This window comes from Crocodylus siamensis, chromosome 1, assembly GCF_052110815.1.
Source record: "Crocodylus siamensis isolate JL-2025a chromosome 1, ASM5211081v1, whole genome shotgun sequence".
Lineage (NCBI taxonomy): Eukaryota > Metazoa > Chordata > Crocodylia > Crocodylidae > Crocodylus > Crocodylus siamensis.
The window spans coordinates 125,644,600-125,656,750 of NC_143395.1; the positions used below are offsets into that span (position 1 = coordinate 125,644,600).

Genomic DNA, 12,151 nt, shown 5'->3' on the forward strand with positions numbered 1-12,151 from the left:
TTCCATTAATGATTTGATGGGGAAGTTGTGGAGGGGGCTAAAAGTGAACCTCCTCAAATCTCAGCAATGTGGGTGAAGATATTTCTGAGTCTTGAGGGGCTCCACTCCCTGCTCCGCATCCCTGGCACTTGAGGGCCTTCACTCCCAGGTCTGTGAGACTTGGGGGGCTTCATTCCTACCCCCATATCTCTGAGACTTGTGGGGTTTCACTCCCATCCCCGTATCTCTGAGACTCGAGGGCTTCACTCCCACCCCCTGAGGGGACACGAGCTGCACGGGGGGGGGGACGCAGAGGAGCCACCACCCGGTGCGGTGCGGTGCGGTGCGGGGTCCCCGTGGCGATGCTGAGGCGCGGCAGCAGGGGGAGCCGGCGGCCGGGGCTGGCGCGCGGGGCGGGGCGGGGCGGGGCGGGGCGGCGGGGGGCGCGCGCCATTCGGCTGCAGCGGTGAGGAGCGGAGCGGTCCGACGGCTCCATCCCCGCAGCCCGGCTCCATGGCTGCTGCCCGGGCTTCGCTGTTGCCCTGTGCAGCGCTGCTGCTGCTGTTGCTGCTCCTCCCCGCCGCCTGCCCGGCTTCTCCAGGTACAGCCCCGCCAGGTGCATGCAGGCTGGGACGGGGACAGGGAAGCCCCCCGCGCTGGGGGATGGAGCAGCGGTGGGTGCTGGGCTGCCGGGGCAGAGGAGGGCACAGCCTCGCCTCCCTTCTCCCCAGCGGGCGGGGGGCTGCCGGCGCCTCACTCTTGCCTGGCTGGACCCCCGGGAGCAGGCTGAAGAGAGCAGCCAGTGCTGGGGGTGTTGATTTCCACCCCCGGGGCCTCGCGAGGATGAGGAGACTGGGGCCCGTCTGGGAGCCAGGAGCACAGGCTCTGCGTCCTGGGTGTTCAAGGAGTTCAGCCTCCTGATCTGCTTGCAGAAGAGGGGAAGGCGGCTTGTTCCAGTGTCCGTCGTGTCACTAAAACACCTGTCGCTTTCTCCCGGACTTTCTTCCTTCCGCTGGGCTCCTTTGGTTGACCAGGAATCAGGGCTGTTTGCCATGGTGGAGTGAGTCCCTGTTCCCAGATTTCTCTGCCCGCTCCCCCTCCTCCTTTCCCAGTCTCTACACTATAAATCTCTCCAGCTATGTGGAGTGTTAGCTGGATCTTCTCTGGAGCCTCTGATCCTGGCTCATCTCCACCCCACTAGTGCAGGGTTTACAGGTTAAAGGAGGGTCAGTTGGAGGGGACCCAGAGAGCAGAAGCGGACTTCGGGTTCGGGCACAGTGGAGGGGATGAATCAGTAGGAATTGAAGGAGGTTTTATCTCCCAGGCCCCTTGGAAGCTGTGGTGAGGTCCGTGGTTTGTTTCATCTGCTCTCTGGGATTCCTTTGCCTGGTCCAGCATCAGAGCTTGCCCAGTTTTGAAGGTGGCTTCAGAGGGAGCTGAGTTCTGCAGGTTGCAAAGGCAATTAAGGGAACCAACTTTGCAGCTAGAAGTAGGTTCTGCATATCAGAAAAATGAGGACTGCACGTCAGAAATTTGTCCCTTCTTCTTGCACTTGTGTGCTTTACAGCCTTTATTCCCATAGGCATCAGATGCCAACTTACTCTTAAAATATTAGGAAGAGCAATGAGTATGCTTCCCTGTCACCGAGAGAGTTGACCTTCATGACCTTCCCATTCTTGAACACCACTGGGAAGTCAGCAGGGTGCACAGCTCATATTCTTGCAGTTCTGTCAGTGCTGTCACTTCTCAGGTTTGGTGCAAGGATTTCTGGGGTGTCTCTACTTAGCGCTTTGCAAACTTGAGCAGCTCTCTGTACTGGTTCATGGTATTTTTTGGACCCCTGAACAACCTGTGTGCATGTGTCCTTGGCCCCTCAAACTAGTAGCAGCGGAGCAGTCATGTGTGCTCCTTGCTTCTCTCCATTCCAGTCATTATCAAGCCATAGATTCAGCACTGGTGGATGAATTGTTCCTGCTCATAGCTTCGCTGTTGTCACAGCAGGATACAGAGAGAATATAAACAGCAGAGGATGTTTTTAGCAGCAATTTCTCATTCTTGGAAAGTTGCAGCTTATTTCAGAGAGGACTTTGTGCTGGTGGATGCCTTGGCAAAGCCAAGATGCCTGTTTGTTGTTGCAGTCATGGATGCCCCATAAGGAAACAGATGCTTCCGCTGCAGAAGAACTAGCTCAGTGTAGCGGGATGACATTGGCAATCTCAGGTCTACATGACAATCGGGGCTCCAGAATTCCTGAAAGAGGGAACGGATCTTCATGGGCTGGACCAGAAGCTTGCTCTGACATCATAGCATTAAGATATGTCAGTGAAGAAAGCCCCACCAGTCCAAGTAGACTGCCATTAGTGCCTGGAAGTTGGCTGTCTCAGACTGCTATGAATCTGAGATAGGTTATTTTGGCTTTGGCATGTCACCTGTTGACATTGTGGAGGTTTGTGAAACAATTCATAATGTAGAGTAGTAGAAATAAAGACCATACTTAAAATAATAGCTGGCTTTCAGAAAATTGGCTTCTTAAATGTTGGGGGCTATTAATGGATCTATTTGATCTGCTTAATTTGTCCATTACAAAGGATCATTTTTGCAGTCTTGATTGAATGTCATTGTAGGTTGTACAGTCAAGGGGCATGACTCAAAGGTACTGAGGATATGTAGCATTTGTTTGTCTGGACAAACAGGTACCTGTTCACACCAAATATGGATATTAATGTGATATCTCTTCTTACTCTTTTTGAGAACCCTGCTTATTCTCTTCATGCCGTAACTAACTGTTCCCTGAGCACAGAGCACCGGGAAGAAGAAGGTTTAATTGCACACTCAATAATTGCACAAGAGTGCATTTGGAAGGCAGTGCGGCTCTCTGCACAAAAATGTTTGGATGCTAGTGTGCTTGATGCTGTGCATTGTACCATCCTGTACCCCACACAATGTCTGTCAGGAAAAGGGTGAAATGTTTTTCCTGGAATAAGCTCCAGACACTGCTGAGGCGTAGGCTAGGTACGAACACCAGAAAGTGTGCCTGTTGTAATTGGGGCAGAATCCAGGTGAGCAGGGCAAATAAAAGGTGTTTTGTGTACCCACATTCTTGCTTCACAGACTGTCGAAACTGAGGAAAATGGGATGCTATGATAAGGGAATGTGTTTCTATGTAAGTGCATATTACACATATCAGTATTTGTGCCATTGCTTGTGTGGGATGTTAAGCTTTGGATACAACTTCCTGACTTCTTTCTACCCGTATAATAATTACACAGTTCTCTCATAATGAGCCAGATTGCCTATAATTTTTACTCAGGGTTTTTGTACTGTATATTTTTCTTCATTACACCTGTCAGAAGTCATTCTTTATTGTGTTGTGACATGGTATGCAAAATATGAAAAATTAGACATGGCTACCTATTGATAATTAGTCACTAATTAAACTGCTTTTACAATGTTGCATGTGCCTTTGCTTGCAGCAGTATGGAATATCTAGTCAAACTTCTCATATAAAAGGCTGGTAGACAGGTGGTTGCTGCACTTGTGGTTGTCATAATTTGTTTGGTTGTTAGAGTTTTGGGGGTTTTAATGTGCTGTGTATTGTGTTTGATCCTAGCTTCCATCAGGCTCTTTGAGATGGTTTTATACCAGTGCAGAATTTGCATCTCCCAAAGTCATGATACTTGCTCTGCTTACGCCAGGACGCTTGGTGTTTCCCTCTGGCCAGCTAGTGGCATGCTGGGACATTTTTGGTTGAATTGAGCTGAGCAGGTTGAGTGAAGGATTAAATGTTGGGCAGATAGGTATCACTCTAGAGGCGCCTTCTCTTACACGGGAGGTGAGTGGGAAGTTAATAAGTAGGAAGGTCAGAATGGATAGGCTTGGGGAATGGTGGAACTGATAAAGCATGAGCACAGCTACCTCCGTGTTAGCAGCAGCAGCCTCAGTGCAAAGTGGTCTCTAACCCACTGTTTCTCATACTTGAGCTCACACTGAAAGGGTGGTTCTGAGCGTCAAAGTGGGACTGCCCATGCAAAAAGGTTGGAAACTGCTGCACTAATGCATCTCTCCCACCCAGAGGTACCAGTGATCCCAGACTGGAAGCAAGTATAAACCCAGGTTGAAAGGGACATATCTACCTCGTGAGCTGCAATGTGGTGTAGGACTGTAGGTACACCTAACTTGGCTCAGATGCCCTCTAGGTATGGCAACATAGAACTCAACCTGGGCAAATTTACCCTGCATGTCAGCAGTCTTTACTCAGACAAGCTTCTTTACCTAAATAAGGACTACTGTTCTGAGCTAGTGTTTGGTAAGTTGAAAATATTTCACCTGGCTATGCTACCCTTTCACAAATGTTGCCTGTTGTGAAAGCCCACCATTCTCATGATCACTACAGGTGGAATCATGAAGCTTTTCTTGATTTCTTTTTAAACGTCAGGATCCAGTTGCTTCCAGTGCTCCAAATTAAGTGTCTCTGTTTTCATAAAACAAAGCTGTTATTTTTTCCCCCTCAGCTGTACCTGTGTCTGCTACTGTGATCTGTTTCCAATTAGACAGGTCATGACTGCTTCACACACCAACACTTTATTTACCATTTGGTTCTCATCTGATCTTTTAGCGAGGGGACATCTGATACTCATTTTTGTTTCTTAGAGATCAGCGTTATGTGCATTATTCAGTTTTCTTCTGTGAACCGTTTAGATATTTGATTTAACTTTATCTCGGGGAAACTCAGTCTCACATTTCTCTCCCCAATATCGCATGAGGGAATGAACCTTATTCTTTTTTTTCTGACAGCCTTCAGAGGGCGCTCGCAGCACTTCAGCAGTTAGTTGTCAAAGGCTTCAATGTAGAGCAGTGAGAGCAGCTTTATTACCCTTTCTCTCTGTATGAAGGAACCTGCAGGTGAAAAAAACAGCGCAAAGCAACAGTAACTGTGATGGGTTGCTCAGCTGGACAAATGCACTAAAGTACTTCCCAGTGCTGTTAACAGTTAAATGTTATTAACTTGAGAGTACGGTTGCTTTTTTTTTTATTCACAAGGGAAATGGATCCTCCAGTTTCTGTGTCTTGGAACAGTCCTGTCCTTTTGGACCTCCAAGACTAAACATAGAATATGCTGACAGTTTTTGGGGAGAGGGTAATTTTATTTTTCTTTGGCTTCTGAGGGTCTTTGAAGTTATAGCTTTCACCTCTTTTCATATTCTTTAATTATATCTTAGATGAGCTGTGGCTAGCCTGAGGCATGAATGCCATACCTGGCACAGGCAGCCTCTGTGTGTGGCATGCAGCAGATATGAGAGGGAGCAAGCAGCACAGTGGCAGATAGGGCAGGGACCATAAAGCAGAGCATCAGATCAGGCAGGAGAAGGGGATCAGAAAGGCAATTAGGGAGGTTACATAGTTTAATTGGTGGCACATAGCTTAATTTGTGGTCCGCACATTCATAGATACTTCTCTTGCTACCATGGAACTTTTTTACTTTAGTTACGTGAGGCACTTAAATAACTAACTGAGCTTTCTAAGAAGTGAGATCTAGATTTTTAAGGCCTTACTTTATGAGGAGTCAGTTTAATTCCCTTAGACTAAATTAATTTAGAAAGCTGAACTACTGACCATGTGCTTGCTGCATTGTACTTAACTACTTGCTCATACAGGCTGAAAAAAAATCTTAACCAGATCATATTTCATCACGGACGTGCTCGAGTGTGAACCTATTCCACTCTGCTGGAGTCCCTGAAAAACCGCTAATACCAGCTATGGCAGGTCTTCCTCCTTCTGGTGACTTAATCTTGAGCGATGTTACAAAAGTAGATGTGTTAATGGGTTTTCAGAGACTCAAACAGGATCACCCTTAAGCACCTAGGACCCCTCAGGTATCTGGTGGGTGGAATAAGATCCTGAGTCCTGTGCTGGCAGTTTGGTGTCCAAGAATTATGAGTCATAGCCCACAAAAAGAAAGAGTGGCTTAAAATTCCTGTAATACTTAAAATACTAAATGTTGAGTTTTCCTGATTTGCCTTGTGATTTTGAAGCCTTTAAGAGTTCAGGATTTTCTCCCCACCCAGGAGATCTAGGCTAAAAACAGAAGTTACACATAAACCAGTTTAAGTGATCAGAAACTAGTTTAAACCTGTAACAGAAAATAAGTTCAGTGCACATAAACCAGTTTCAAAATGGCCCAAACTGATTTAAGATAAATCTAGTTGAACATAGTATCAGACTTAACAGATTTGGGTCAAACTGGTTTATGGAACTTGTGTCCCAGACCCCTTCCTGGTTTAAGTTAAGCCAAAGTCGCCTGGCATCCTCTGCAGCCATGGGCTGGACTGTGCTGTCTGCTTCAGGAGCAGGGCTAGTCCTGCCTCTCTGATCTCTAGCCAGGGGTGGGGATGTGGCCAGGTAGCAGCTGGCATGGCCCTTTGAGACGAAGGGAGCAGGGAAAAGTTTTATTTCCTCCCTCCCCTCTCCCACTGGGGGACCGCAGCTGAGGTCTGCTGGGCTGGGATGTAGCAGCCCATCAGGCATTTTCCCCACTCCCCACTCCAGCAGCAGGGGCATGGGCACAGCTGGCTGCCATGGCACTGCCATCTTCCTACCTCATCTGCAGCTGCAGGGCTGTGGTAGCGAGGCTGAGCTAGGCCAGCCAACATGCACTGCTGAGGGCAGACACACAAGGGCTACCCAGGCTGGGCTGCAGGGCCCCTGGCTTGGGCAGGGGGACATGGGCAGCGGCTGGCCAAGTAATAGGCTGTATGGGCCGGCTCAGAGATGCTGGCAGGCCTAGAGCCCAGGAGCCACCTGCTGTGGGGGCTTGCAGTCCTTGCATGCCTGTCCTGTGTAACACCCACCAGCTGCAGCCTCACCATAGCCTGTGCGTGGGCTGGGGCCAGCAGGGCTCTTCTGCCTCCTTCACCTCCAGCTGTTGCTGCTGCCATTGCACAGCTTTGGGTGGGTAGGTGGGTGAAAACTTTAGCCCTACAGCTTCTCCCCAGCGCACAGAGCTTTGGCTCTAGCTGCTTTCCACCTGCTCCCCTGCAAGGGCTGCTCATCATGCTGGGTGAGCGGAGCAGGCAAAAAGCACCTGGGCAGAAGCAACCCCTGCCTCCCTTGCTGGTCAGAGTGGTGCAGCAAGGGCAGGAGTGGGAGGGGGAGGAGCTGCTGGAGGCAAGGGGAAGCTGTGGACAGGGCAGGGCGGTTCTGCTCCCTTCACCTACAGCTGTAGCTTCTGCTCCACAGTGCAGTCATAGCTCATTGCTGTGGGTATAATATAAATGGACTGTATTTCTATTTGAAAAGTGTTTGTTTATTAAAGTATGCAGTGTGTTCTAAGGAAGCCCCTGCAGTAATCAATTGGGGGGGAAAAAAGCTAAAAGGTACATCCAAACGTATGTAAGTACATATTAGAATGTGGTCTGGAGAAGTATGTATTTTAAATTGTTCCTCTTTGACTAGAAATCTGATCAGCAAACCCCACCACTTCCTAAAACAAAGTAAATTACCCTTTAAGGCTTATGAAGGTTGGTCATATTTCATTGTTCCAGTAAAGCTGTTTGACCAAAACTTTGCAAGTCTTATGGGCATCTCAAAATGATCATTGTTCTATTGGTCAGCAACCCACTTTGGAGCTTGTGTTCTTCTGTAATTAAAGATATTATTTTTCAAAAGTTTCTTGAAGGAATTGGAGGTTCTTAATTATATAGGTTTGTTGTCATAAGAACGAAAGGTAGTTTGGCATGCATTTACCTAAATCATGTTTGCTGTGCTATACAGGTGGGTGACATTATCAAACAAAAAACTCTTTTGGGGGGGATAAAACATGTTTAACAACACAAACACTTCGTGTGAATTCACATTGGTTTCACAGGGTTGTTCATTTTGGGAAGAGGAGGGAGACAGAAAAATTCTGATCCTCTAGTTAACCAGTATAAATGAGATGGATGCTTTCAGGTACCCTGAGATGTTGCCACTGTACTCTTCAATTGCAAGAGCAGCATCCAGTGTACAAAAAGTGCTAAAGGAGGGCCAGATTCCAGTACTCTCATTTAAGCTGAGTATAAGCAGCCCCCACTGGAATCTGGTCCTAGATGAGAAGCAGCACTGTACTCTTACATAGTCTGCATGTTCCTCCCTTTCTTCATCTCTAAAAGCTGGACCAACTTCAACTACATGAGTAAGTATGTATGTGTGTGTGCCATACCATAGAAGGCTGTAGGAATTGGAAGTAGGGAGTTCTCAGGATCCGGCAGAAAGCACCCAGTGCCTTTTTATGATATGGTCTTTGGACATCTTTCAGCTAGTTCATTGCGACCTTCTCCATTCAGTTTTGCATCTGGCTCCCTAACTGTCGCATCATCTGTTTGACATCTCTTTCTATAGTTAAAGCGCAAATAAATCCAGAGTTACTGACTGCTAGAAATAACCCTGGGTCTGGCTTAGTTTGACTGAGACATTAGCATAGTTTTAAAATATGTGTGTGCGTGTCTTTTAGTATGCATATTTGACAGATAACAAAGGTCCTCCTATCATTAAGGCTCTGAGCTGGGAATTGGAAGAGCTGAACTAAATCATGGCTCTCACACAAGGTTCCAGAGTGACATTGGAGAAAAATGCTTAACCTTTTTGATCTTGTACTTCCCCATTTTCAAAATAGAGTGAGTATTCCTTCCCTTTCCAATGGGATTTTAGAGGATATGCAAGGTATGAAAATACTGCAATCAGAGGTACCATAGAAAAGTCTATAACTAATTTGTCAAGCTACCTACTATGGGCCTAACCTAAAGAACTCTTTACATTAGCTTTGCTGACTTTTCATCAAGGCCCTACCTGTATGTTTTTGAGTTGTTGCAACTATAGCAGTGTTTTAAGAACTTATTTTTCATTGCAAACAGCATCTTATGAGTGTTCAGAAATTCCCACCAGAAATAAGCAAGTTTGTTGAAGGGAAACTTGATGTGCTAAACTTTTAAGCAGCATACATATTATGCTAATAAATAGCAATCTGCTAATTGTCTAAGAGCTCTTTTCCTTTGGAATATTAGCAATCCAATCATTTCTCTTTATATGAAGTTCTTTCATCCCGTTTTCATAAAATGTCCCTAAAAGGCAATTCAGTGAAATGAAGTAATGGAATTTGAGGTACTTACATTGGTTCCAAAACTAGTTGATGGCAAAACAGAACTTGGCTTAAAAGGGGCATTACAAAGTTATTTAGGATAAAAATGAAGGCATCATTTTTTAACTTTTGTTAAAAAAAAATAACTTGAATAATTTTAGCTTTTATTTTGTTTGGCTTTTTCATAAATATATTTATGTTTGCTAAGTCTTGTTGTCTAATCACTGAGAAAACATAACTCAGTGTTTTCTCTTGCCTTAGACTTTCCAAAACAAAAGGATGTGAATGAAATTACTTTTGAGATGCTCGGTAACATAGAGGAAAACTTTTTAACAGAACAACATTGAGGCTTTTTTTTCTTTGACAGCATAACACACATTTGTCCCTGTTTGATCCAAGGCTGTGAGTTCAGTTTCACTAATGAGGAAGAATGCTTTTGGGGTTTATATATAATGTCTGACTCAGGAAAAGCAGACATGTTGAAATCCTGCCACTTCCATGAACTGTCTGTGGGTGTTTCTACATGTGCTATTAATGCTATAAAGGCTTACTGTGCAGTAAGCCTTCCCTTGAAGCATATCTACATGTGCTCCCTCTTGGGAAAAAATCTGTTCCCAATGGGAGCTGCTTCTACCCTGCTTTGCCCCCTGCAGCAGCCAGCAGGGTCTCCAGGCTCCCCAGGGGCTGGCAGGGAGCTGCCCCAGAAGCAGAACGGTTCTTTGCCAGCCCCTGTCTCCGCAGGGAAGCAGAGAGCTCCTTAGTCCTGGTGCTGCCTAGCTCCTGGCTCTTGTGGGGAGCTGGGAGCTGAGCAGCACCGGCACAGGAGGGGGCAGTGAGCTACCCTGTTCTGGTCTTGCTCAGCTCCTGGCTCCCTCCAGGAGCATACTAAAACACCAGGACCAGGGGAGTTCTCCTGGCCCTCTGGTGCTGGGGCTGACAAGGAGGAAATTTGTTCCCAGTCAGCATCTACACGTGCGTTACTATGCAGTATCTACTGCACAATTAGTTTACTATGTGTGTTTACAGGTAGTGGCTAACTGCTCGGTAGACTAATTTACTGTGCAGTAAATGGTTCATATGTGTAGATGATGCTGATTTACTGTGCAGTAGGTTAGTCTGCTGTGCAGTAAAGCGTCTCATGTAGACACACCCCATGTGTACTAGTGCAAAAAACTAAGACCATTATTCTGCAAACTCTATGGTTTAACTTTATTATCATGAATAGTCCCACTGAAGTTGGTCTCTGTTGGGTCAGATATCCAAGTTCTCGTGTCTCAGTTTTCCTGCCTGTAATATGGAAATATTAAAACTTCTGTAAGGTATAGAAGTGCTCTTAGGTTAATGCTGGTAGGCAGTTAGGTGAATGCTGGTGATGGGGGCCAGGAGGACTTGGATAGTTTTGGAGAATGTTAATATATATAGTAGAAACTCATCCTCCATTCTTTACATTCACACCAATCATGTGTGAATTTCAAGCCCAGTTGGGACCACTGTAATATCAATATCAAGCACAGGCTATTTATATTCATTCTTATTTACTATTAACTAGTTTGTTGAGTTAATTGATTTGATAGTGTGTGATCATCTTTGCCAGGTGGCAGCCCATTTTGCTAGACATGGTATAAAGACATAGCTAAATTGCTAGGTGTAAAAAACCCTAAATGTGTAGGTAAAATTATAAAAAGTTAGGAAACACAAAATTTAAAGTTGAAATGATGGTATTAAAATGGAGACCTGTAAAAGTTTTGTATTTCAGTTTCCCTGGCTAAATCTGTAGTTTAAAATATCAATGCTAATGTTGTAAAATGTTCTCCAAATAATTTTAGGATATACTTTTGTTAGAACCTTAAGTTTTCGCATTTCCTGACATTTTCTGATTTCTTTTTTTTTTTTTTTTTAACTGCAACTTCACTACTGTATTAATTCAGGGTCTGATTCTGCAAAGACATGAGCATGTGCTTGCCTTGAAGTCGCTGCTTACAATATGTAAAGTTACTACTTATAATATGTAAAATAAATATGCAAGTTTTGTCAGAATTGGAGCCATAGATTATTTTTTTAAATTTGATAAACAAGTAATTTGACACTTGTGCAATACATATTTACTACCACTAGATGTCTCAAATAATACATTATTATACACTTCCAGATGGTCTGTCAAATGAGCTGTTTGTTCTAACAGGAATTCCTCACCCAAATATTAGAGGCACCACACCTCCCAAAATGTTACACTCAATATTCCAGTTAATTTTATAGAGGTAACAGCTCTGCCACAAAAACCCCACTCCAAAAAGCCCATTAAACTATAAAATAACACAAGTAAAATAGTTATCCTATGAAGCATTGTGCTTGTTTTTTAAACCACATTTCATGGGTGGGAACCCATAGTCGATGAAAATAAAATACAGAGTAATAGGAACAGAAAATGAAAATAGATAGTGAAGGAAATACAGAAGTTTTAGTAAATATTTCCCAGAAGAGCTGGAAAACTATCATGTTACTATTGTCCTAGGGCAAGAGAGCCAGTAAGAGCAGGAATGATGGTACTGATGATTGTGAGACAGGTTCTTTCATTGCCACTAGTGGTCAGAATATGGAAACTCTAGAAAGCAGCAATGTAACCAAAAAGTTCCATAGAGAGGGCAGGTTCCATGGTCTCCACCAGGACTGAAGAGGACTAGAAATCCTGTATGTGTCTGGGAGGGAAATGATAGGCGGTATAGCTCATTTTCTCACACCTTTTCATTGGCAGTAGGGTCGCAGTATTGTTGTAGTCGTGATGGCGCAGGAATGTATGACAGGCAAAGGTTTTTTATATCTCTTATTGTACCAACTGTATAATTGGAGAAATGGTGTACATCAAGCTTCCATTTCCTAGTCTTGTCATGACAGAGAATTCATATTCATTGAAGGCAGCACAAGAGTGTGACTTGAAACTGTCCACGTCTACGTGAAACACTGACTGTGCAGTTGTTATTGTGCAGTCATTTAGTATTGCATACCCAAGTACTAAATGGCTGGAGCCATCCCTGCATGGCTTCGTGTTGATGCTGACTCTGC

General features: G+C 44.9%; 1 protein-coding gene across 1 annotated transcript in view; it reads left to right on the forward strand.

Moving 5' to 3' along the window:
• The first annotated feature begins 433 nt into the window (after nucleotides 1-433).
• Nucleotides 434-12,151, forward strand: part of FNDC1 (fibronectin type III domain containing 1) — a 126,586-nt gene continuing 114,868 nt past the window's right edge. The window contains exon 1 of the mRNA XM_090042275.1: nucleotides 434-580. Coding sequence (XP_089898401.1) covers nucleotides 493-580 — 88 coding nt within the window. The 5' untranslated portion in view covers nucleotides 434-492. The remainder of the gene's footprint in view (nucleotides 581-12,151) is intronic.